Genomic DNA, 26,509 nt, shown 5'->3' on the forward strand with positions numbered 1-26,509 from the left:
CCAAGTGCTTTATCATTATGAATAAATTCCATGAAAAAGAAGTTTTGTTGATCATTTACTTGCTTATTTAGGAAAACTTTCATCATAAATAGTGAATGTTACACGAAGTACACAGGCTGTAACTTCCCAATTTTGCAAAACCTCTATTTTCTCAATGCAAAATGAAATATTTTGTCGTAGTGGAAGGGTAAGGAGTAATGCAGTATGTTACACATTCGATAAAGGCATTTTAATAAAATTTACATCTCATTTTTAAAAGCTATACATTAGAGTACTTAAAGCTGTTTTACAGATAAGGCACTACAGCAATACGAGATGATGGACGTGAGGCAGCCTGGAGGTCACCGCATATGCCAAAAACAAACTTTCCTATGTGATTTTTTGGTAGAACTATTTAAGGGCTGGCCATACACGAATAATTTTGTTTCATATCTTACATACACCATATATACAAGAGCTGTAACCATTGACCAGTATCCAAGGAAGATTACATTGCTCCACAATAGCACTCTATCAGCAGAGAAGATCATTACAGTTCCATTATGTGTCTAACTTGATGCAGCATTGGAAATCTCAAATCGGAGAGCCATGTCCACAAGCATCTGGTATGGACATTTAGTTGGTAGCCTACATCTCCATACAATAACAATAGCAATTTACACATAAAATGCACCTTTTCACAAATTTCACTGTTATGAGAAATCGGTTTCTTTATTTCTGTAATATGATTCAAGTAGCTGTTATAAAATGTAATTAGGCTGGATTGTTTCGGCTATGTGGTGGCTCCATACAGACAGGCCTTCAGGTCTGGTTTGTCATTTACACAACACATAACAAATAAGCAGTAACGTTTGTTTCTTTAGTTAGGCATTCTGGCACCTCTTGGTTAGGAAGCAGAGTTGCATTGCCTCATCCTCACATAAGCCTTTTTTATACATGTCCCACCCGCCTCATTATGTTATTTCACGCAAAAAATATAGAATAAATGGCATAGTAGGATAAGAATGTTTTTAAGTAAAATAACTTCTGCCAACAGTATTAAATACTGTACACTTCATCAGCAATCATAGTATGAGCATATCGTTTCATTTGGAGTAAAACGATATGAAGAAAATGCAAGAATTCGAAACGTGTAATGTAATGTATCTTTGAGAAGTGCTGTTGTATACCGTGACAATCAAACATCAATCTGCATTAGTCGTTGTAAAGGACGGAAGGAAATACATTGTCCTCCAGAAGTATTTGTTAACACATGTGTACATATGCTATACATGTATATCAGTTTTTCCTCTTCTTATAAACACTCCTAAAAATATATCTTTCCTGTCAATAAACTGTTTTCCACATGTGTACGTAATTTCTTCAGAAAATATTTTCGGTACACGAAACTAAATCATATCATAACCTTATAAAATTATTTTATACAAGATTTCGACGAAATAAATATTTATATCACATAATTTACACACTATAATTTTTTTCTAAAATATTCCTTTCTAGTCATGTATTTATATGTGGGTACGAAGTGCCGTCCTTGATCACTTAAGAGAGTAGCACATCAGACACTCTTCATCACAGAGAACAGCATGCTTCACTATTCAAACATGCCGTTCTAGTTTTAAATACAGCAAGTTTTGCCTGAGTTGCATGAACATCAGCTTAGAAATATTATAGTTTATACGAAAACTGGCGGCCATTCTAGCACCAATATATATTCGCTTTGGAGCTAGTATTCATTACTGCCATTTATGTCATGTCCATGATTAAAAGCCACACAAAAGATTCGTTTGGTTCTGATTTACAGTACTTCAGTCTTCATGAAGCCGCTGAAAAGCCGTAAAAACGTACATTACTGTTCGAATTTAACAACTACTTTTCAGCATAAGCGCCAGGAATAGATATATTTATTGAAATTCCGTCTTCCAGAGTTTATGACTTTTATTTGTCTGCTAGCACTATTAACTTAGAGAAGATACTAATGGTCACTCGAATGCGGAAGGACTAAGGCAAAAATCATTACAGGATGCTTATCTCTGAAAAGTAAATGTTTCTGTTTAAATTCCTACTGACAGACAAATGAGAGGACGGAGGAAGCAAGACAACAAAAAGTAGAAAAAGTCTGAGTAGAGACGAATATCATGGTCACTTCAGTGTAAATTCAATTGGGACGCGTCAAATATCGAGACTCATTTATGACTCGTTCACGTAACTAGTAACACACTTTCGACTTTCAGAATATCACTCAATGAAATTGTGATTCGGCTGGTTCTAAGAGATGTGGGTATTTAAAGAAAATTAGCGCCGTCTGTTTTAGTCTACAAGTAGTTCCTACCTTCACTTGCTATTCATTTGCGAGACACAGTAGTTATAATATCTTACTAATTTTCTTTGTTCTTTGCTTCTTAACAATCTGTCCTGCAATGCTATCAGAGAAAAATGATAACAGGTTCTCTCCATAAGTACTGATGTAGTGTTTAAGCTACTTAGAAATAATTCTGTCATCCTGAAAAAAAAAAAAAAACTAACTTCATCTCCACGTTTTTGTAGCTCGAAACTGTGAAACGTGCTGCATTCCGTGGTAATCCAAAGCTCAAATACAGTAGCCACATTGCAAATTTAAGTCTTTTAGACTGATATCTGAAACATACAACATATACAAAAGATGCTAGCGAGTTGATGCTAGAAGTATCTAAAAGCGCGAAACAGACCAATATCCTAACGAAAAACCTAAAAAATGAAGCTAATGCATCATGGTTGACAAATGATTCCATGGATGGAATTTCCGTCATATTTGCTATTCTCAACACGATCTTGTGCTATTTTCAGCAATTGTGGGAGCTAGGAATGCCTAAAACTTCGTAATGGTGAAGACTTGACGTTCTGCCTATTGGGCAAAATTCATGATTGCTGAATTTTAATCATATATTTTAATATTGTCTATTCCCGCATTAATATTTACAAACAAGTGTAGCCATGGATGGCTTTAAAAGATATTATCAGTTCTTAATGATGTTAATCGAATTGCGTGGAGCAGCTTTCACTCAATTGTCATTTCTCCTGGCGGAGTCATACTAGTCGATGTTTGTTAGAAAAAAAAAAATCAACTGTAGTATAAATTATTTTTGCTGAAGTTATGCTGTATAATTGGTCAAAATAAAACAAGTAAATCGTGTCTAGGACAAACTGCCTGCTTACTCATCCCGATTCTCTCCGTATCTTCTGTAACTGTGTAGTACGACTACAAATTCGGGCTCTGTATAATATACAGAACAAATAAGCTGGTAAAATTCAATTAAATGTTTTTGAAAACTTCTAGACCCTCTCGCGTCGATTGCATATGTGCTGATAAATTTACAAAGTGATATCAAGCTAAAAGCTTAGGGTGGTCGAGTAGGAGCATTTTACAGACGAATAGAGCTCTTGCGAAGAGTAGGACGGATGAGATTCTCTTGCGACCTGTTACTGGCCATCCTCAGACATAAGATATTCCCATTATATTCAGCTTTAGGAAGTGGTGGAACCCAACAAAAGTATTACGAAGGTACTCAAAGTGCTTGCATTATAATCGTTGTAGTAAATGTTCTTTCCGTCAAAGATTAAACGGAAAATTCAGAGAACTAGTATTAGAATATAAATTTTTTTTACTGTTCACTGTTTGCATTTCTGTAGGTCGAGCACGTAATAGCAAGTGCAGAAAAGCAGGCATAGAGAAGCATAGACAGTCATTTGCCTCCCCACCAGTGGCTTACAGGAGAAAAGAAACGGAGTAATTGCCGTCGAATTTCACATTTAGCATGTGCCTAGCTCTAGTGGCGAGTGGAAGCAGAACTGAAACATTTCGCTGACAGCACTCAACTTGGAATCTACAGGTTGCGCAAAATAAAGCTAGCCCAAAAAAAAAATTGGCCCAGAAGATATTTGATGCGTCTAAAGATAGACAACAATAGTTACATCATACACACCAGGAGAGAATGATGTAAATTGGGTTGCCTATCTTAAGGTGTGTGAAATATCTTCTGGGCCAGTTTTTTTTCCCTTACGCTATACTAATGGTGTAAATGTTTCCACGAGCTAGTCTCAGATATTTCTTGACATTTTCTCGTAGGTACTGCTGGATACTCCCAGTTTCGAACGATTCTGCGCATTACCTCCCCCCTCCCCTACCCTCTCTTCCTCAACTGACTCCAGCAGCTAATGAAGTTTCATCTATCAGTCAGTGCCGCTTGATGGCGATAAAAATTCTCCTCCAGGCTACGATCTGGCCATTCTTCAGTGAGGATGCAGTTCTAGCGGCTGTTGTCCGAAGCAACATTTCACAGTTGTGGCAATATAGAGCGTGATTGCGCCGTCACTACCGCCATGCGAACACCGATCCCATCCCATGCATGTTTCCCTATCACTTTCTCTCTTTGCACAGGTGCGACTGGCGCGAACTATATCAGGTAGTAAGTATCGTACCTCACTTAAACATTACTGCGAGACATTCACGAGAGGGCAGAACTCTGAAAAAAGTACAAAGCTCTCAGGGATACATTAGGATGTCAAGAGAAACTTAAGGAGTGCTAGAAGCGACCACAGGGTGGGCAGAATAGATTTGGCCCGGAAAAATATTTCATGCGCCTTAAGGTAGGCACCCGAACTTACACCATTCGGGCAAATGATGTAAACCGTGTTGTCTATCTTCAGGCGCATCAAGTATTCTCTGGGACAGTTTTATTCTGCCTGCCCGGCACAATGTGGATTTCTGTTGCCTGGAAAGCGGCCGACCAATCAGTTTCTGGATCGCGAGAGTGGAATCACAGTGGCACAAGTGGCGGCAGCCCGCAGGCTAGCGGCAGGTGTTGATGGAGCGGCGCTCGACGCACGTCTTGCAGGTGACCTCGCAGCACCAGCGGAATCGGCACTTGCAGTTGACCTTCTCGCGCACGACGCGCGTGTCGTAGCCGCGGCTGCAGCACAGCAGCTCGCAGCCGTCGACGCCGGGGGAGGTGGCGTTGCACTCGCGACCCTGCGTGCCCAGTGAGCCGGTGCGCCGGTTGGGCAGGCAGAAGTCGGGCGAGTCCTCCGAGTAGACGAGGTCGGTGCGCTCGGGCTGCTTGATGGTGGGGCCCTCGGGCATGAAGGAGCGGCCGTCGTTGCTGGGGATCACCTTGGCGGCGCCGTCGAAGCGCTCCTTCAGCCGGTTGCCCACGTCGCGGAACGGCGGCATCTTGCGCCAGCACGTGCGCAGCGTACACGACCCGGACAGCCCGTGGCACTTGCACTCGGTGCGCATGAAGTTCTTGATCGCCTGCAACCAGACAGAAAGCTTCAGTGTAACGTCCGGAACGTACCATGGCCCAAACACGAACAATCGGTTCGGCTCATGTTTGACAGATCGCTTTTGTACCACCCAAATAGACATTTTGTCTCGCAGAACCCCTTCCGCGGCCTCCTTCCAGTTTTGAGAAAATCACCCGTGAAGTTCATGACGTGCAACCCATTCGAAATTGAAGGGATGGGTAGACAGCTGAAAAACTGAACATTTTCATAATTATATATAGGGGCCTTAGTCAGCCGGTGTGGCCGAGTGGTTCTAGGCACTTCAGTCTGGCACCGCGCTACCTATACCGTCGCAGGTTCGAATCCTGCCTCGGGCATGGATGTGTGTGATGTCCTCAGGTTATTTAGGTTTAAGTAGTTCTAAGTTCTAGGGGAGTGATGACCTCCGATGTTAACTCCTATAGGGCTCAGAGCCATTTGAACCATTTTTTTGGGCCTTAAACGCATATTTTCCAAAATGTCGAGAAAATAAACGTTTCCGACTGCCGGTTGTGTACCCGCAATGTTGTCACTCATCAACGGAAGCGGCGCTGACAAACGGCACAGTTAAATGGCCAGCAAGTGAAACTTCTGAGCCCGATTTCTATATACATTCTGCAGTATTTTTAAAACTGTTTTTATCTGTATCAAAGTTGGTGGACGCAGGAGTGTTAATAATGTAAGTACATCAGTACGTAATAATACGAAGTTAGGTAAATAAATTTCTAAAACAACTGGGACAAGTGAAGAATTAAAGTTTTTAATTCCGCTCGTTTAACAATAACTCTTTCACTCATTATGTTACATATTGTCACATTCCTTCGGACACCTATGAAGTTCATAAAAATGCTCATAAAACGCTCAAAGCAAATGTATTTGCGAAAATTAGAGCATCTGATGAAAGCAGTCTGCGAGTAACTACAACGTTTCTTTCGAAAATTCGGCGAAAAACAGACTTAGTTTACATTTCAAAATATTTCTTTTTCGGGAATTAATTTTGATGCGTACCACTCATTACAACGATTGAAAAATCGGTGCTGAAAGTTTATCATAAATGATGCAATCGTTTGTTATTCCTACCACGTTTCCAGAAGCGAACTACAGTTACGAACCTCCTGAAATTAAACTATCGTTGGGCCGCCACAGTTGTTTTCATAAACGAGTTTTAAAATATTGATTCTTCACTCATTTACTTTATTTGACATAGTTATTTATCAACCTTGTTATTTTTCACTTATTAATTCACCTATCCCCAACAATTTCTACATGGGGAAAAATACACATGAAAAATACTACAGAATGTGTATACGAATCGAACGAAGATCCTCCACACCCCAACATTATGCGTACATAAGTGCCAGTGGTAAATGTTTATTTTCTTTATTTCACGGAAAATAAGTGTTCTCGGACCTCATACACGATTACAAAAAACGCTGATGTTTCAGTTATCTGCTTATTCCGTCAATTTTGAGTCGACTGCACACCTAAGGTGGGAGCAGGCGTTAGTGATTCTTGATTTCTTATAGTCCTCCATTTTAGGTGCTACACAAGCGAGTTACCAAATGCAGCCCAAATTAGTTGACCGTGTCTGGGCCAGTCCTCTTTCTAGAATCCCCGTATCATAACACTGTTTAGTGTCGGCAAATTCAGTGTTCATGGCGCCTCGGGTAGTTGGACCTAACTTTCAAAGGAAAAAATTTGTAATGCTGCGTGCGTTACAAAGTTTATATTTAATCCACTACCGTTTCGAAGTCTAGACCGTCATAACCAGGTGGTAGGGATTTTCTACATAGCAGTTTACCAGGAGCTTCCACTGTGACTCACAAGTGGAAGAATAACAGTATGTCTGCTGCAGTATGACGAGGAAAATCCCATATGATTGTCGTTGTAAAAATGGTTCAAATGGCTCTGAGCACTATGGGACATAACATCTGAGGTCATCAGTCCCCTAGAACTCAGAACTACTTAAACCTAACTAACCTAAGGACATCACACACATACATACCTGAGGCATGATTCGAACCTGCGACCGTAGCGGTCGCGCGGTTCCAGACTGAAGTGCCTAGAACCGCTCGGTCACAGCGGCCGGCATTGTCGTTGTAGTTTGGGGTGACTCCTACTACTAAAGTTCGGATATTTTCTTTGTGCTTGCAACCGTTTGGGTTTATTGCAAGAAACAATGAATTGTTTGTAATTTGAGCTCTAATAGCGAAAGGATATCTCTTTGTCGATACATGAAAAATCAAATATAAAACTCACTCATTTTTTAATCTTTAAGCGTGTTTTACAGACGGACCGGCAGCGGAGAAACCAATAGCTCTAATATATTCAAATTACTTATTACTATTTCTGCATTAACTTTAATAGTACAACCAAAAATACTATTTTGCACAAAGTTTACATCTAAAACTACCCAAGAAACTCAGCATTGCCGGGTGTTTATTTATTCCAATCCACTATTATTCCATCTCCGTCCCCCTCCTCTCTCTCATCGTCTCCTTCTTCCCCTCTTTCTGTCCACCTCCACCTCCCCTTTCTATCTCCTCCTCCCCCTCTGCCTGTCCACCTCCTCCTGCATCCTCTATTTGTCCATTTCTTCCTCCCCTCTCTCTGTCACTCTGCTCCCCCTTTGCTTGTCCACATCCTCATCCCCCTTCTCTCTGTCCATCACCTGCTTTCACCCCCAACCCCATCCCACTGGGAGGTGGGTGGCTTTTACTCCCACCCTACTTCTTTCCACACAGTTAGTAAAATGTGTACAAAGTCCGGAAGAAATCGATCCAGAAGGTGAGGAGGATATGTTGAACATGCAAACATGTTTATAACATATATGGAGGTATGGAGATATGGCAAGAACATCACGTGAACTTTTAAAAATCGTAATTCGTATTCTCTTTTCCTATGCACTGAAAAGTTGTGGTGATACTCAGATACAATCTGAAGCACACCCTTCATCGTTCTGTTACTTTTTTGAAGGAATCTGTCGTAGTCCTCTATGAGTTTGACGCCTCTCAACCAGTTGATTTACAGTTTTCAGTTTATTAACTAGGTAAAGACCCGCCTCCATATGCTAGCTCACGGCTGTGTGGTCACTCTCGACGCGGTGGTAAGCCCGTTGTTACCCTGATGGTTGAGAATTTACACTGCCAGTATTTGGCCGACAAGGGGAGAAGAGGTGATGACGTAAAGTTTCTGATCACCAGTCTCTCCTCTACTGTCTTGGATTAAGTTCCACACCTCTCCGCAGTGTCTTATTAAGTGAAGGCAAGTAACGGTGTTATGGTGATGGTTCAAATGGCTCTGAGCACTATGGGACATAACATCTGTGGTCATCAGTCCCCTAGAACTTAGAACTACTTAAACCTAACTAACCTAAGGACATCACACACATCCATGCCCGACGCAGGATTCGAACCTGCAACCGTAGAGGTCGCGCGGTTCCAGACTATAGCACCTAGAACCGCTCGGCCACCCCAGCCGGTAGTTATGGTGATCCGTCCGTTTTATGGGGACATTAAACGGTGTCACCGTTGGTGACATTCGAGAGGAGTAAGGTATGTGCCGGCACCGTGTTTCAATCTCACCTTCCCTTCATGCCTCACAACAGAAACCAAACACTAAACTGTATAAGCTCTCGTCATACTCATACACACCACGCAGACACACATTTGACACTTCATAACAGGTCGGAGGAAAGAAAGGCAGACCACTTCCACTAGGACATTGCCAAGAGCGGCGATGCAGGATTCCTGCATCGGCTCCCCAATACTCATTGGCTGAGTGTGGGACTACTTTGACTTGAACCAGATATCAAGTCTTACTGAAATATTGATTTCTGATGTCACTGCGAAGGATTTGTCGATAAGGAACTAGTCCTTCAAGGAAACTCTGATAAAAAAGAGGCTATTTTATTAGAAAAAAAACAACTGAGTGCTATTATGGATAATTTCTATGATTTGACCGATTCATACTTCATCCCTTTCAATGTTTGTATCTTATTATTCCGCCTCACCATTCAATAATCCGTCTTTTTCATTTTTGTTTCCAAGGCGACAGATTCAGGAGCAGGCATCATAACTGATTTTTCAGTTTTTGTTTAAGCACGCGAGACTAACAGGAGCCGAACGGGGCAGCCGAGTGATCTAGGCGCCCTGTCACGGTCCGTGGGGCTCGCCGCGTCGGAGGTTCGAGTCCTCCTTCGGGCATGGATGTGTGTGTTGTCCTTAGCGTAAGTTAGTTTAAGTTAGATTAAGTAGCGTATAAGCTTAGGGACCGATGACCTTAGCAGTTTGGTCCCATAAGACCTTACCACAAATTTCCAAATTTCCAACTAACAGGATCAACAGACTGCTATTTATTAAATTTTGAAATAAATGTGAAATATAAATACAGTGCGTCGACTGGAGAAGAGACATAGAGGCTCAATTCGATGTACGCAGTAATAGGTAAAATATAAACTTAAGGAATTATGCGCTCTTCTGGAGGGGGGTAATAAAAATTCATCACAGAGTACAAACATTTTCAAACAAAATATAGTTTACCATCCATCTTGCATGACGAATAGCCTCAGGAGCACAGAAAAATATTCCACAACACGTTGTTTCATCAAGAAAGATCGCAGGATGTCCGAAAAGTTCAGCATATTTCTTTAGCTGCCTCAGATTTTGATACGGAACTTCTAATTTTGTTATGCAGGTTCTCAGTCCACTTAGCAATTCTTATATCGGGATGACTGCTTTCTACCAGCAAATCGTTACTCGCTGCTCTGCTAGTGTAAGATACTGGTTCTCAGTTAATTTACACATCTGGAAATTGTAACAAAAAACTATTAGCGTTCGTTTGACAGATGGCAGAGTGTTTCCAGTTATTTCATGTTTGTATTACCTTTGGAAATAAATTCTCTTTTATAAAAGGAGTAAAGATCAAGACACTGCACTCATTATGACTGCCATGTTGCCTCGAAAACGAAGAACGAGTGGGGTGGTCTGACTCGATGCGTCAAAAGGAACGGCTAGGCGCGCTCTTGCCCTTTCTTTACCTGTCGTTGAACTGTCACATTGCGACCTGGAATAGGTGTCACAATCCAGTCACAATACCATGTCTGAAATGAGAGCGCGTTCAGGGGAATGGAGTAAACAGACTGCCTATATTAGGTAATCAGTGACTCTGGCCTGCAGAAGTAATATTTGCCGAAGTCGACTCGTTTACTTCATTTTCTAAGTTTCTGGGGTTTTGACAGCTCAAAGGCGTCCATTCCCCTTCTTCCACTGACCCGAAATTTCCCCAAGCTTAACTGCACATGGGATGTAACAAAACTAGGAGGTAGCTTAAGAAAAATTATAAAGGATTTAAAAAAGGTTTCATATAAAGAGTCACTCTGAAGTATATCTACACAATTTTGATCGTAGTCTAGTCACATGTTGTTCCCGAAGATGTATGCGGAAAAGTTGGCAGAAGACGCATGCTACTTGACACTTCTCCACGCATCGTTGGTGCAGGTGTGTTACCCAAAATAACAAATTTGCAAATATGTAAAATGAATATCAGATTGTACAAATAAATGATATAAAACAAGAGGTATGCAGGATGACTGTCTATCTGAAATGTGATTACGGATACCTACGCTAGTCATTAGGCTGTAAGTCTGAATAGCCTAACGTCTGCGACTCTAATCTGAAGCTGTGCCAGAAAAGGCTCGGGAAGCATTTTATGAAACTAACGTGAATTTTATGAACGACTGGTGGCAACTGTCTCTAGTTGTCTTTGATTTAATACTCAGTCAAAACATTCTAAAGCCCACGTATTGGATACGCTCAGTATGCCTTTCCTTCTGGTCCAAAAGCGATTGTGGTGCTGTGTGTTAGACAACATTGATCCTACATTATGCTGAAGAACTGGACTCTCTACCGTCATGGTGTACTGCTTTCACTATCAGTTGTAATTTGCAGCTACTTATTACTCAAGCCGCTGTCACATTGTCAATGAAACAGTTACCTGCTCAATAAGTAGCTGTAGTTCAAAATGTGCCATACACGAAACTAGTATGTACCTGCAAATTAGCTTACGGAAGTCAAACATGGACCTCTTATGTGCAAGCAATTCTAAGTTTACAGTAGCGCATTGAGCAATGGAGAGATCATGTTGGACTTAACAAGATGTGACAGGAAAGAGCCAAATGTATAACAGAAAATATAGAATTAGAGGACTCCACGGTCAACGTTATGAAACTCATATGGAGATGGGCTAGGTGTGTGAGGATATGAAATGTATGAAGAAGGAGACACTTTGTTCTGAGTTGCGATACGAAATAACCTAGATGATTATCTAATGAAATATGGGTTGACGACGGCAGAAAATAAACGAGACAAACTTAGATGCGAAAAGCTGAAGACTGTGAAACTTGAAGAAAACGTAAAGAACAGCAAATGGGCAGAAGATGATAAATGAGTAATGGCGGTCATTTACCAAATGCAAGAGATTCGTATATGAAGCCTTGTGGCAGATGGCAAGCCTTCGTTGTTCTTCTCCTGTGAAAGAAATAAACACCTTCTCCTGTGGTGTAAAAGAGTTGTGTCTTAACGCGCATCTGATGAGTGTAGTTTACTGGTGGGTGTGTGCAAAGTGTGGTGTCGATGTGCCACCGGTCTTACAAGGGGAGGCCACAACGTTTGGAACGCGGATTTACTGTAAACTTCATACAGTCGTAGTACTCCATGAGGACAACAAACTATGTAACCAGTAGCGCGTACTCCTCAAGCGTTACTGAGAAAATCGCAAGATAATTTCGGTCGTCAAATATACAATCTCTGCGTGGCCATTTTTACCATGAAGCGGTTGCAGCCGAGTGCTGCCGGCACGGTAGCTCAGCGTGTTCGGTCAGAGCGTTAGCTACTCCTTCTAACAAATAAAACTGAGCGAACGGATCAATGAACAAACTGAACGGGTGTCACCGGACGTCCGCCCTGAACAAATTCAACGAACAATATATAACAATTTTTGTTTTTTAAAGAAAAGTTGTTGGCGTTAAGCTACTGGATCGCTGGATCGAGTTCCGTTCGTCAGTTTTTATTTTTTTTATTTTCAACACAGTCATTTTCTTTACTATTTATATTACAATTGATATAATGGGAAAAATACGTATAATCGGATGAACTTTTATTAAATTTACAATGTTATTTGGCAGTCTACTAATTTTTATTATCACAAATAATATAATATTCATAACTATCGACTAGTAAACGACCAAACGCATGAAGTGATACTGAAAATGTATGGTTGTCCGTGTCTTCAGATCTGTTCGTATTTAATCGAAAGAGAACGAGAATTGCTTCTCGGAAGACGCTATTAAAATACACTCGATACTGCATAACCAAATATCAGCGCCGATTTTTAAGGAAATACTGCGTTGTGCATGGTTTGCTTCCAAACTATCGTCTGAAAGAGAAATTTTTGAAAATATTAACGAGGTTTGTTTTTCCACGGAAAACGCCAAAAGACCTTGCCTATGCGGAAACATAGCATTTATTCAATGCGGCAGGTGTCGTTTAACTTTGTTTTCCATGTTTTTACGAAATATACCATCCTGCAACTTGTACTCGTAATGTCGAAAGCGACGATTAATTGTACATCTTTCGGAAGCCGTCTGTGCCTGTCAAAACTTGGAGGTAACAAGTAGTTTCGGGCTTCTTCCAGGTATAAGGGATTTCTCAAATCACGGACAAGTATACATTTTCAGTATCACTTTATGCGTTTGGTCGTTTACTAGTCGATAGTTATGGATATTACATTATTTGCGTATAATAAAAATTAGTAGACTGCCAAATAACATTGCAAATTTAATAAAATTTCATCCGATTACACGTATTTTCCCCATTATATCAATTGTAATATACATAGTAAAGAAAATGACTGTGTTGAAAGTAAAGGAAGAAGAAGCAGACGAACGGGACTCGATCCAGTGATTTTGGGGCTTGAACGCTAACCACTCAGCTGCCGCGGCTTCATGGTAAAAATGGCCACGCACAGGTATATATTTCACGACCGAAATTATCTTGCGATTTTTTCAATAGCGCTTGAGAAGTACGCGCTACTGCTTACACATTTTGTTGTCCTCATGGAGTACCACGAGTGTACGAAGTATGCAATAAATCCGCGTTCCAAACGTCGTGGCCTCCCCTTGTTAGCGCTCCCATCCGACCGATGGGTGAGTGTCACACGCTATCACTTCACGAGACAGTACGGTTTCGAATTCAATCCAAGACATTGATGCTAAGTCGGGTGATCAGGAACTGTGTTCCAGCGCCTCTCTCTCCATTTCCTGCCAAATACTGACGACGAAGATATTTTCTTCCACCACCTCAATTTGAACCGGCCAGATCGGAAACGAGCGCCACCGCACTAGGGAAGTTCCGAACCGCTCCGTCCCCCTTCACCCATCGACAAACCAGTGCGTGTTGCGCGGGGCTGCCTACTCACCAGGCGGCCGGCGTCGTTGTTGTGCAGCTTGACGAGAGTCTTGATGTCGGAGCGCCGGCGGTAGGGCGCGTCCATGAAGTCCTTGGAGCGGCGGTAGCCGAAGTTTACGTTGTCGCCGCAGCCGCCCCACTGCCACTCGCCCTCGGCGGCCTGTCCCGGCTGCTGCGGCTGCGGCAGCTGCTGGTGCGCCCCCGCACCCGGGGGCAGCGCCGCCGCCATCGAAGGCGCCCCCGCAGACGCCCCCGCTGCCCCTGGCGGCAGCACCGACGCCGGGTGCTCGGGTGGCAGCGGTCCCATGCGGCCGCTACCTGCCAACCACCAGAACCGTGTCGCACTAATGCATTTCGAGAAGCGAATGTGAAGACAACTTAGAACTGTCGAAAGGGAAGGACAGCATATTTATCACACAGCATGGTTTACGGATAAATAAAGCGGAAGGCTGTTCTGATAATTCAAACGATGACCAAAGGAAAGAAAATATTGGTGACTGAAAAAAAAATCATGAAGTGAGTCCACAGGGTCAAATTTTTTTGTCCATTCCTGTTCCTTATATTCAGGGTGCTCCATTGATCGTGACTGGGCCAAATATATGTCACGAAGTAAGCGTCAAACGAAAAACCTACAAAGAACGAAACTTGTGTAGCTTGAAAGGGGAATCACGATGGCGCTATGGTTGGCCTGTTAGATAGCGCTACCATTGGTCAAACGGATAGCAACTGTGTTTTTTTAAATAGGAACCCCCATTTTTTGTTTCATATTCGTGTAGTGCGTAAAGAAATATGAATGTTTTAGTTGGACCACTTTTTTCGCTTTGTGATGGATGGCGCTGTAATAGTCATAAACATATGGCTCACAATTTGAGACGAACAGTTGGTAACAGGTGGGGTTTTTAAATTAAAATACAGAACGTAGGTACGTTTGAATATTTTATTTCGGTTGTTCCAATGTCAGACATGTACCTTTGTGAACTTATCACTTCTGAGAACGCACCCTATTACAGTGTGATAACCTGTAAATACCACATTAATGCAATAAATGCCCAAAATGATGTCCATCAACCTCAATGCATTTGGCAATGCGTGTAACGACATTCCTCTCAACAGCGAGTAGTTCGCCTTGCGTAATGTTCGTACATGCATTGACAATGCGCTGACGCATGTTGTCAGGCGTTGTCGGTGGATCACGATAGGAAATATCCTTCAACTTTCCCCACAGAAAGAAATCTGGGGACATCAGATCCGGTGAACATGAGGGCCATGGTATGGTGCTTCGACGACCAATCCACCTGTCATGAAATATGCTATTCAGTACCGTTTCAACCGCAAGCGAGCTATGTGCCGGACATCCATCATGTCGGAAGTACATCGCCATTCTGTCATGCAGTGAAAAATCTTGTACTAACATCGGTAGAACATTACGTAAGAAATCAGCATACATTGCACCATTTAGATTGCCATCGATAAAATGGGGGCCAATTATCCCTCCTTCCACAATGCCGCACCATTCACTAACCCGCCGAGCTCGCTGATGTTCCACTTGTCGCAGCCATCGTGGATTTTCCGTTGCCCAATAGTGCATATTATGCTGGCTTACGTTACCGCTGTTGGTGAATGACGCTTCGTCGCTAAATAGAACGCGTGCAAAAAATCTGTCATCGTTCCGTAATTTCTCTTGTGCCCAGTGGCAGAACTGTACACGACGTTAAAGTCGTCGCCATGCAATTCCTGGTGCATAGAAGTATGGTACGGGTGCAGTCAATGTTGATGTAGCATTCTCAACACCGACGTTATTGAGATTCCCGATTCTCGAGCAATTTGTCTGGTACTGATGTGCGGATTAGCCGCGACAGCGGCTAAAACACCTACTTGGGCATCATCATTTGTTGCAGGTCGTGGTTGACGTTTCACATGCGGCTGAACACTTCCTCTTTCCTTAAATAACGTAACTATCCGGCGAACGATCCGGACACGTGGATGATGTCGTACAGGATACCGAGCAGCATACATAGCACACGCCCGTTGGGCCAGTACCCAATACATCAACACGATATCACAATAGCCATACATCAACACGATATCGACCTTTTCCGCAGTTGGTAAACGGTTCATTTTAACACGGGTAATGTATCACGTAGCAAATACCGTCCGCACTGGAGGAATGTTACGTGATACCACGTACTTATACGTTTGTGACTATTACAGCGCCATCTATCACAAAGCGAAAAAAGTGGTCCAACTAAAACATTCATATTTCTTTACGTACTACACGAATATGTAATAAAAAATGGGGGTTCCTATTTAAAAAAACGCAGCTGGTATCCGTTTGACCTATGGCAGTACCAAATGTCAACCTCTCCGGCACGTGGTATCCCCTGCTACGCTAACGAGGCTCTGGCGACCGAGTTTCTCCCGGGATAAGGAGAACCCTCTACTAAGCCAACGACCTTCTAGAGGGCGGATGAGCTGGTAGAGCAAGGGCACCCTCTTGTCCTTGGAGTGAGAAATCACTCCTAAAGACGGAAGAATCACCAAGGGTGGTCAACGGCATAGGATGCTGAAGGCAACGGGAAACCACAGCATTAAAGATCCAATGGATATCCCCAGGAAAACTCATCATGGCAGGGTTCAATGTCAAATTATCCGGAGTTTCAACTCCCCCACTCGGATCTCCGGGGGGGAGAGCCTTGAACAATGCCACAAGTAAATACAAAAATAATGCAACAATAGCAACTTGGAATGTAAGATCATTATACCAACCAGGCAAAGTAAATAATGTTATACAAGAAATGAAACGCCTAAAAATTAACATTTTGGGTGTAAGTGAAACAAGATGGCCTGACTCAGGAGAAATGACCATTGACAACATGAAAGTATATTACTTGGGAACTTCTGATAGCCAGCACAGGAATGGGGTAGGAATAATTTTAGATGAGTATGCTAGTAAATCTGTCAAAAGCATTTTACCAATCTCAGATAGAGTAATCAGTCTACATTTACAAACGAAACAAACAAATATTAATTTAATCCAAATCTATGCTCCAACAGCCGACAAAGACCAAGAAGAAATAGGAAAATTTTATGAATAATTAACACAAGCAATAGGAACCTCAAAAAGCAGAGACATTATTATCATCATGGGAGATTTTAATGCCAAAATAGGTGAAGGAAGTGAAGGTGATCTTATTGGACCTTTTGGTTTAGGAACAAGAAATGAAAGAGGAGATTTGCTGTCACAATTTTGCCAGGAAAACAATCTATTACAAACACATTTTTTAAACTCCCTAAACGAAGACTTTATACTTGGAAATCACCAAGAGACTGTAATGAAGAAGTTTGCAGAAATCAAATTGATTTCATACTTATAAACAAGAGGTACAAAAATTCTATTCATGGTGTGAAAACATATCCAGGAGCTGATATATTTTCTGATCATAACCTTTTAGTAGCAAAGTTCCATGTGAAACTGAAAGCCATACAAAAGAAACAAAAGAAGGACTATATAAATACAACTATTCTAAGAGACCCCTTGACTAAACAAAAGACTTCTGAAGAGATTAATAAGGAATTAGTTAGGATAAAGAATAATCAAACAGAAGACATTGATGGCAAATGGGAACTTATAAAAGACATATTAAATAATGCATGTAAAAACACAATGGCGACCAAACACGACAACATGAAAAAGAAGTGGATGACAGAGAAGATATTACAATTGATGGAACAAAGAAGAATACTTAAAAATAGAGATGAAAGCGAGTATAAAAGATTACATGCAGAAATACGAAAAGAAACACGGCAAGCAAAAGAAGAATGGTACAAGGAACAATGCTCTGAAATTGAGAGTTATGAAACAAGACATGATAGTTTCAACTTACACAAAAAAGTTAAAGATTTAGCTGGACTTAATAAAAAGAAAACTACAAGTTTATTGTTAGATAAAAATGGCAAAATAATTCCTGATGTTAAAGGTAAACTGGACAGGTGGACAGAATATGTCAAAGAACTATTTGAAGATACAAGAAAAGATAAAAAATTTTATGATAACATGATCGGAGAACGAGGACCAAGCATATCGAAAGAAGAAATATTACATGTTATCAACAATTCAAAGACAGGAAAAGCCCCTGGACCGGATAAGATACCAAATGACATCCTGAAACTCATAGGAATAGACCATATAGATATATTTGTACAATTGTTTAATGATATTTATAATTCGGGAATTATTCCTAGGGATTGGTTGACATCTACCTTTGTTACATTACCCAAAAAGGCTAATGCCAAAACTTGTAATGATCACCGTACAATAAGCTTAATGAGTCACACCTTAAAGATATTTCTAAAAGTTATACACCAACGAATATACAAAAAAGTAGAAGAAGGTATAAGTGAAACACAATTCGGTTTTAGAAGTTCCCTCGGTACAAGAGAAGCATTGTTTGCTTTTAACATATTAGCGCAACGATGTATGGAGGTTAACCAGCCACTATATGTGTGCTTCCTGGATTATAATAAAGCATTTGACAAAGTTCGTCATGATCATCTCATAGAATTGTTAGAAAAGAAAACACTTGATAAGAAAGACATCCGCATTATATATAACCTCTACTACAATCAAACCGCAACCGTGAAGGTAGAAAATGAGTTATCGAATGATATAGAAATAAAGAGGGGTGTGAGACAAGGTTGCGTTCTCTCACCCTTATGGTTTAATATGTATTCAGAAGACATAATCCAGGCAGCTCTATCAGATGAAATAGCTGGCATTAAAGTGAATGGGCTAAACATTAACAATGTTAGGTTTGCTGATGACACTGCACTACTAGCTGGAAACCTCAAAGATCTACAATTACTTCTTGACAAAGTCGCAGAAAAAAGTGAAGAATTTGGCTTGACTCTTAACGTAAGCAAGACTAAGTTCATGGTGATATCTAAAACACGCCAACAAGAAAATCTTACAATCAATAGGGAAAGAGTCGATCAAGTACGTAAATTTAAATATCTCGGAACAGTTGTAAATGAGGAGATTGAAAGCTCAGAAGAAATTAAATCGAGAATAGGACAGGCCAGAAGTATCTTTAATAAGATGAAAAATGCATTCTGTTCGAGAGACATTTGTTTAAACACAAAAATGAGGTTGCTAAGATGCTATGTATTCTCAAAATTATTATACGGAATGGAAGCGTGGACACTGAAAAAGAAGGACATGAACAGTTTAGAAGCTTTTGAAATGTGGGCATATAGAAGAATACTTAGAATTAGTTGGGTGTCGAGGATTACTAATCAAGATGTCCTAAGAAGAATGGGAAAGGAAAAAGAATTAATTAAAATTATTAAAGTAAGGAAGCTACAATATTTAGGGCATGTTATTAGGGGAGTAAATTACAAAATATTGCAAATAATACTAGAAGGGAAAATTTGTGGGAAGAGAACGAGGGGTAGAAGACGGACATCCTGGATTGACAATTTAAAAAATTGGTACAACTGTTCAACGTCAGAACTCCTTAGATCAGCCAAATCAAGATCAGAAATTGCCATGATGACAGCCAACCTTCTTAGAGGAGACGGCACATGAAGAAGAAGAAGTACCATCTAGCGTTCCAACCACAGCGCCATCTGGTTTCCCCCTTCAAGCTAGACGAGTTTCGTTCTTTGTAGTTTTTTCGTTTGATGCTTATTTCGTGAGATATTTGGCCCGGTCACTATCAATTGACCACCCTGTATATTTGAATGACTTTCTGCATAACATTCAGCAAGCAAAGTTGGGACTTTTGCAGACGACACTAGTATTGTAATAAAACCCATTAGAGAGAAGGCAGCAAAAGAGATGGTAACTGGTATTTGGCAAGCAATTATTACTGGCTGTCTGATAATGGACTCTCCCAAAATTTTGAAAAATCACACTACATTCAGTTTTTAACAACAAATAGATTCGTACCAACGATCGATGTAGCGCATAAGCAGGAGTCGGTAAATAGGGTACATTGCTCCAAATCTTTGGTTTTACATACTGGTGAAAACTTAAAGTGGAAGAAGCGTATTGTTGAGCTTTTCAAACAGTTAAGTTCAGCAACACAAATACTGATGTCGTAAGCACACGTACAAACCTCCTGATGTATTTTACATATTTACTGGGCCAACTCGTCACTTATAACGATAGTACTGATTGTACAAAAGCGAGCAGTAGTAATAATATGTGGTGTTCACCCACAGACGTCATGTAGGTAACTCTTTGTGGAGCAAACAATTTAACTGCGCCGTCGCAAAACATATATTCACTAATGAAATTCGTCACAAATAAACCATCACAGTTTGAGAAGAACAGTGACGTCCATACGTACAACACTAAAGGGAACAACGACCTGTACTACGCGTTGTTAAAGCAGTTAGTGGCTCAGAAATAAGCCCAATAAGCAGCAACAAAAATTTTCGATCATTTGCCCAATAGCAGAAAATGTATGACAGGTAGCGAAGCAAGTATTAAATCTAATTTAAAATCTTTCCTTCTTCACAGCTCTTTCTGTTTCATTGACGAATTTCTACTTAAAAACTGGTGGCAAAAAAAAATATTTTGTGAAATATTTATAAAAATTAAGTGTAGTTTCATGGGGTGGGAATAAAAATAATACTTTCTTCATTAACGTTAATACCAGTCATGTAAACACACCTATAAACTGACTCGTTCCACATCATTTCGATAAAATGATCTATGAAACATGTAACTAACTAACTAAACCTATACGAAGGTGCAGGAGGAGGAGTGGAGGGGAGTAAAAGGGACAATCACAAACATTTGAAGCCGATTTCCATTTGAGGGCGTTGCTGCAACGTATTGCAACGTAGCACGACTCTGATTCGGGTATACACCGATGAAACAAAACATTATGACCACCTGTTTGGTAGCGTGTTGTTCCACATCTCAAGCACAGTACAACAAAGACTCTGCTTGATATAGTACCAGAAGTACCTAGCACCAGATGTCTACGAACAGGTCAAGCAGTTACCGCAAATTAGGGGATAGTGATTTATTGTCACGCAACTGGCGCTCGATATACTCTGAAGAGCCAAAGAAACAGGTGAACCTGATTAATATCGTGTAGGGTCCCCGCGACCACGCAGAAGTGCCACAACACGCCGTGACATGGACTCGACTAATATCTGAAGTAGTGCTGGAGGGAAGTGACGCCATGAATCCTGCAGAGTTGTCCATAAATCGGTAAGAGTACGAGGGGGTGTAGTTCTCTTCTGAACAGCAAGTTGCAAGGCATCCCAGATATGCTCAATAATTTTCACGAATGGGCTGTTTGGTGGCCATCGGAAGTATTTAAATTCAGAATAGTGTTCCTGGACCAACTCTGTAGCAATTTTGGACGTGTGGGGTGTCGCATTGTCCTGCAGAAATTGCCCAAGTCCATGTGAATTCACAATGGACATAAATGGATGAAGGTGATCAGACAGGATGCTTACGTAAGTGTCACCTGTCAGAGGCATATCTAGAGGTATCAGGGGTCCCATGTCATTCCAACAACACACGCCCCACTGTATTACAGAGCCTATACCAGCTTGAACACTCCCCTGCTGACATGCGTGGTCCATGGATTCATGAGGTTGTCTCCATACCCGTACACGTCCATCCGCTCGATACAATTTGAAACGAGACTCGTTCGACCAGGCAACATGTTTCCAGTCATCAACAGCCCAATGGCGGTGTTGATGGGCACAGGCGAGGCGTAAAGCTATGTGTCGTGCAGTCATTAAGGGTACACGAGTGGGCCTTCGGTTCTGAAAACCCATATCGATGATGATTCGTTGAATGGTTCGCACGTTGACACTTGCCGATGGCCCAGCATTGAAATCTACGGCAATTTGGGGAAGGGCTGCACTTCTGTAACGTTGAACGATTCTCTTCAATCGTCGTTGGTTCCGTTCTTGCAGGATCTTTTTTCGGCTACAAGGATGTCGGAGATTTAATGTTTTACCGGATTCTTGATATTTACGGTACACTTCGTGAAATATTCGTACGGGAAAATCGAACTTCATCGCTAGCTCTGAGATGCTGTGTCCCATCTACCACGTTCAAACTCACTTAAATCTCGGTAACATGCCACTGTAGCAGCAGTAACCGATCTAACAACTGCGCCTGACACTTGTTGTCTTATATAGGGGTTGCCGACCACAGAGTCGTATTTGCCTGTTTAAATATCTCTGTATTAGAATACGCATGCCTATACCAGTTTCTTTGGTGCTTCAGTGTATGTTCCGATGATTACAGATCAGACACATTTGCTAGACAAGACATCAGTATGAGTTCATACCACTGTAGCACGATTCTGACCTTGCAACATGAACAGTTATCCTGCTGGAAGTTATCATCACCGTAGGGGGAGACTTCAAGCACAAATCGATGCGTGTAGTCCACAATAATATTCAGGTAGTTTATTGCTGCCATGTTGCCTTCGATTAGCACCATAGATCGTATGGAATCCCAACTCAGTACACCCCACAACATAATTCTGCTCCCACCGGCCTGCATCTGTGGCTCGATGCATGTTTCGTGCAGCCATTCGCTGCATGACGTGTAAATATCTAAAGATGGACCTGGTGTAATACGAATGCGGTTCATTCGACAGGTGACACGTTTCTATTGATCCACGGTGACAATTCAATGATGCTGTGTCATTGGAATCATAACTGATGATGTCTTTGGGTCAATACTGGAACAGTTAGGGGTCCCGTGATGTGGAGCACAATGTTCAACAATGCCCTTTGAAAGATGTGCTCCGAAGCACTTGCGCCTGCGCCAGCATTAACACTTTCGTCATATTTGCCACAGATTGATGTCAATTCTCGATTACACACGGGGGATCCTCCGACCCTTATGTTTTGGATGAGACGTGCTCGTCCAAAACCATACGGCCTACTCCTTATTTTCACCATCCTTCAACCACGTTCTTTAGGCGCTCACGACAGTAGTACGCCAACAGGCGATCGGCTTTGTTTTTTCAGAAATTCTCAGTTCCAGCCACAGCGCCATAACAATGTGCCCTTTGTCAAAACTACACTACTGGCCATTAAAATCGCTAGACCAAGAAGAAATGCAGATGATAATCGGGTATTCATTGGACAAATATATTATACTAGAACTGACATGTGATTACAATTACATGCAATTTGGAAGCATAGCTCCTGAGAAATCAGTACCCAGAACAACCACCTATGGCGTAATAACGGCCTTGATGCGCCTGGGCGTTGAGTCAAACAGAGCTTCGATGGCGTGTACAGGTACAGCTGCCCATGCAGCTTCAACACGATACCACAGTTCATCAAGAGTAGTGACTCGCGTATTGTGACGAGCCAGTTGCTCAGCCACCACTGACCAGACGTTTTCAATTGGTGAGATATCTGGAGAATGTGCTGGCCAGGGCAGCAGTCGAACATTTTGTGTGTCCATAAAGGCCCGCACAGGACCTGAAACATGCGGTCGTGCGTTATCCTGCTGAAATGTATGATTTCGCAGGGTTGAATAAATGGTAGAGCCACGGGTCGTAACACATCTGAAATGTAACGTCCACTGTTCAAAGTGCCGTCAATGCGAGCAAGAGGTGACCGAGACGTGTAACCAACAGCACCCCATACCATCACGCCGGGTGATACGCCAGTATGGCGATGACGAATACGCGCTTCCAATGTGCGTTCACCGCGATGTCACCAAACACGGATGCGACCATCATGATGCTGTAAACAGAACTTGGATTCATCAGAAAAAATGACGTTTTGCCATTCGTGCACCCAGGGTCGTCGTTGAGTACACCATCGCAGGCGCTCCTGTCTGTGATGCAGCGTCAAGGGTAACCGCAGCCATGGTCTCCGAGCTGATAGTCCATGCTGCTGCAAACGTCGTCGAACTGTTGGTGCAGATGGTCGCTGTCTAGCAAACGTCCCCATCTGTTGACTCAGGGATCGAATCGTGGCTGCACGATCCATTACAGCCATGCGGATAAGATGCCTGTCATCTCGACTGCTAGTGGCACGAGACCGTTGGGATCCAGCATGGCGTTCTGTATTACACTCCTGAACCCACCGATTCCGTATTCTGCTAACAGTCATTGGATCTCGACCAACGCGAGCAGCAATGTCGCGATACGATAAACCGCAATCGTGATAGGCTACAATCCGACCTTTATCAAAGTCGGAAACGTGATGGTACGCCTTTCTCCTCCTTACACGAGGCATCACAATAACGTTTCACCAGGCAACACCGGTCAACTGCTGTTTGTGTATGAGATATCGGTTGGAAACTTTCCTCATGTTAGCACGTTGTAGGTGTCGCCACCGGCGCCAACCTTGTGTGAATGCTCTGAAAGGCTAATCATTTGCATATCACAGCATCTTCTTTCTGTCGGTTAAATTTCGCGTCTGTAGCACGTCATATTCGCGGTGTAGCAATTTCAATGGCCAGTAGTGTACTTATATCAGTGGATTTCCGCATTTGCGAGCCGTATCTTCGCTAGAATGAATGCCAATTCGTCTCTCTTACGCTTACGTTCTTTTCTTACTGCGTCACATAGTCGCAACGCCACCAGGAGGCATTCATTTTCGCAGTGAGCAGTGGTCTTAATGTTCTAGCTCATCAGCGTATAGGGAAGGATATGTGGGCAAGGTATACGTTTGGCAATGGTGTCTTTCCGACGTGAATGCGATACGTGCGGAAACTTTAACTATGGCGACATTATTACCAGGTGTTTCCAAACAGGATCAACTTGCCTTTATTCTTTTCTTGGCTGCCAAATAAAAAACACTGGAAGATACCCATCTGAGAATGAAAAATTTTTATGGGTCAGCATGTCTGTCGAAAAGCACCGTTGTGGAATGGGTCGCCAATGGGTACTGTTGCTTCATGGTAATGCACCCTCCCGTATCACAAAAGTCGTAATGAAGAAGTTACGGCAACTCAAGTTGGAGACATCTGAACATCCTCCCTATAGTGGTAAACTTTCCTCATGCAATTATCACGCCTTGGATGCTTTACTAGTTGCCTTGAAGGGTCGACGATTCCTTTCGGTTGAGGATGGTCACCAAACAGTTAGGGAGCTATGCACTTCCGCACGCAGCAAGAAAGCTGATTTACCAAACGGATATCTTCAACCTGGTGCGTCGGCGGGACGGTAGCCTCAGTGCTCATGGCGATTTTGCCCGATTGGCATACCGATTCTAGATTGTACGGCGTTCGAACGGAAGCTTTTTTATCGACCCTTATAGTAGAAGAGAAAGTAATAGCTTGCGTAACAACAAAATTAGTGATGAAGTAGTCAAAGATATTTCCATGTAGGAACCCAGATAACTATGTAGGTGCAGAGAGCTTGAACAGGATAGATAAGTTATGGGATCTTTTGGGAGTGATGAATTGGGAGAGTTTCTCACGTTTCATGAACAAGTTTATTCCTTTTTAAGGGCTCAGTTGGTCGCGTCCAGATTGGTTACACAAAAAAGTTGCCATTCTTGTCGGGGCCGGGAAATATGAGTTTAACTTCGCCGTTTCGGACTTAAGTCCACAATAGAGCAGGGAGAAAAGACGGGATTGCTAGCTTGGAGCCGGTACAAGACAGAGCAGTACGACTTTACTCGATACTCCTCTAACAGTCAACGAGTGATTATTGCTCCTGCACTTTCCCTATTGGCAGCACATATCGAGTGCATAGGGGATAGATTCGTCGTCAGCACTTCAAGCAAATAAATGACTTTTGAGGCGACTAGCTTACTTGGTACGTACTCGCCAGTGAACTATAACTGAATATTGCAAGAAAATATTTTAAAAAGAAAACTCCATATGATGACAAGTCTGGCTGAGTGACCTGCACATTAGTAAGGCGAGAGCAAGCAAACCGTCATATATTGATTCACACAATCGAAGAAAGCTTGTTTCAGTAAAGGGGTTCCACTGCGACAGGTATACATATGGGGAAATGAGGAAGAAGTTGGTGACAGTTCTACGTCTGGAGGACAACATTGTGTGGAAGTAAGGACGAGGATTGGGTACGCGTCTCCGTAATCAGACTTTTGATAATTTGTGGAGTTGCAGTAAGGGGGAATAATGCTAGCATGGATACCACACTGGACATACTTCATTATATGGATTTAGCAGGTGGATCGTACAGGCTGAAAACTGGAAATATGGACATCCAGAGTAATGAATGTGGTAAACACAGAAATAGTTGGGGCAGTGGTGAATAACTATACAGTAACATCCAGCTGCTTCAATAAATCCTTCACTATAATGGTAGGAAGGTGGGAACAGTGGAAGAAGGAACCATTATCTCGTGCAGGTTACGTAGTCTGGTTTACTGACGAGTCTGAAAGAGAAGAAGATGCCGAAGCTGGGATATACGGAGTACAGAGCAGATTAGAGAGCGCAAAGTCTCTAGGGAAGCGTTATTCCAGGTACAGAGATTCGCTATCAGTGTGACGGGGCGAATCTCTGTTGGTGTTACTACGATCTTTTTCTTTTTTTTTAGTTTTATTTGCTGCCATTTACAAACGACCTGCTATCTTGTTACTAAGACAAGTCGGATGTTCACAATATAAAATTGTACATATACAGAATGTGAAACCTATTTGTTCTCTTCTTATTTTTTATACTCTTGAACAATATTAACAGTATTGCAGCTTTAAATACTTAGAGACTTAAAAGCAATTAAGAAACGGGGATACTTAAAATTAACAATTTACATTGAAAA

At 41.9% G+C, this 26,509-nt stretch overlaps 1 protein-coding gene across 1 annotated transcript in view; it reads right to left on the minus strand.

The window, feature by feature from the left end:
• Positions 1-214: 214 nt before the first annotated feature.
• The window catches only part of LOC124776577 (protein Wnt-6), a 608,273-nt gene continuing 581,978 nt past the window's right edge, over positions 215-26,509 (minus strand). The window contains exons 4-5 of the mRNA XM_047251624.1: positions 13,777-14,084; positions 215-5,290 (exon numbers count right to left, since the gene is read on the minus strand). Of these exons, the coding sequence (XP_047107580.1) occupies positions 4,829-5,290; positions 13,777-14,084 (770 nt within the window). The 3' untranslated portion in view covers positions 215-4,828. The remainder of the gene's footprint in view (positions 5,291-13,776; positions 14,085-26,509) is intronic.

Source organism: Schistocerca piceifrons, chromosome 2 (genome assembly GCF_021461385.2).
Source record: "Schistocerca piceifrons isolate TAMUIC-IGC-003096 chromosome 2, iqSchPice1.1, whole genome shotgun sequence".
NCBI classification, from domain to species: Eukaryota; Metazoa; Arthropoda; class Insecta; order Orthoptera; family Acrididae; genus Schistocerca; species Schistocerca piceifrons.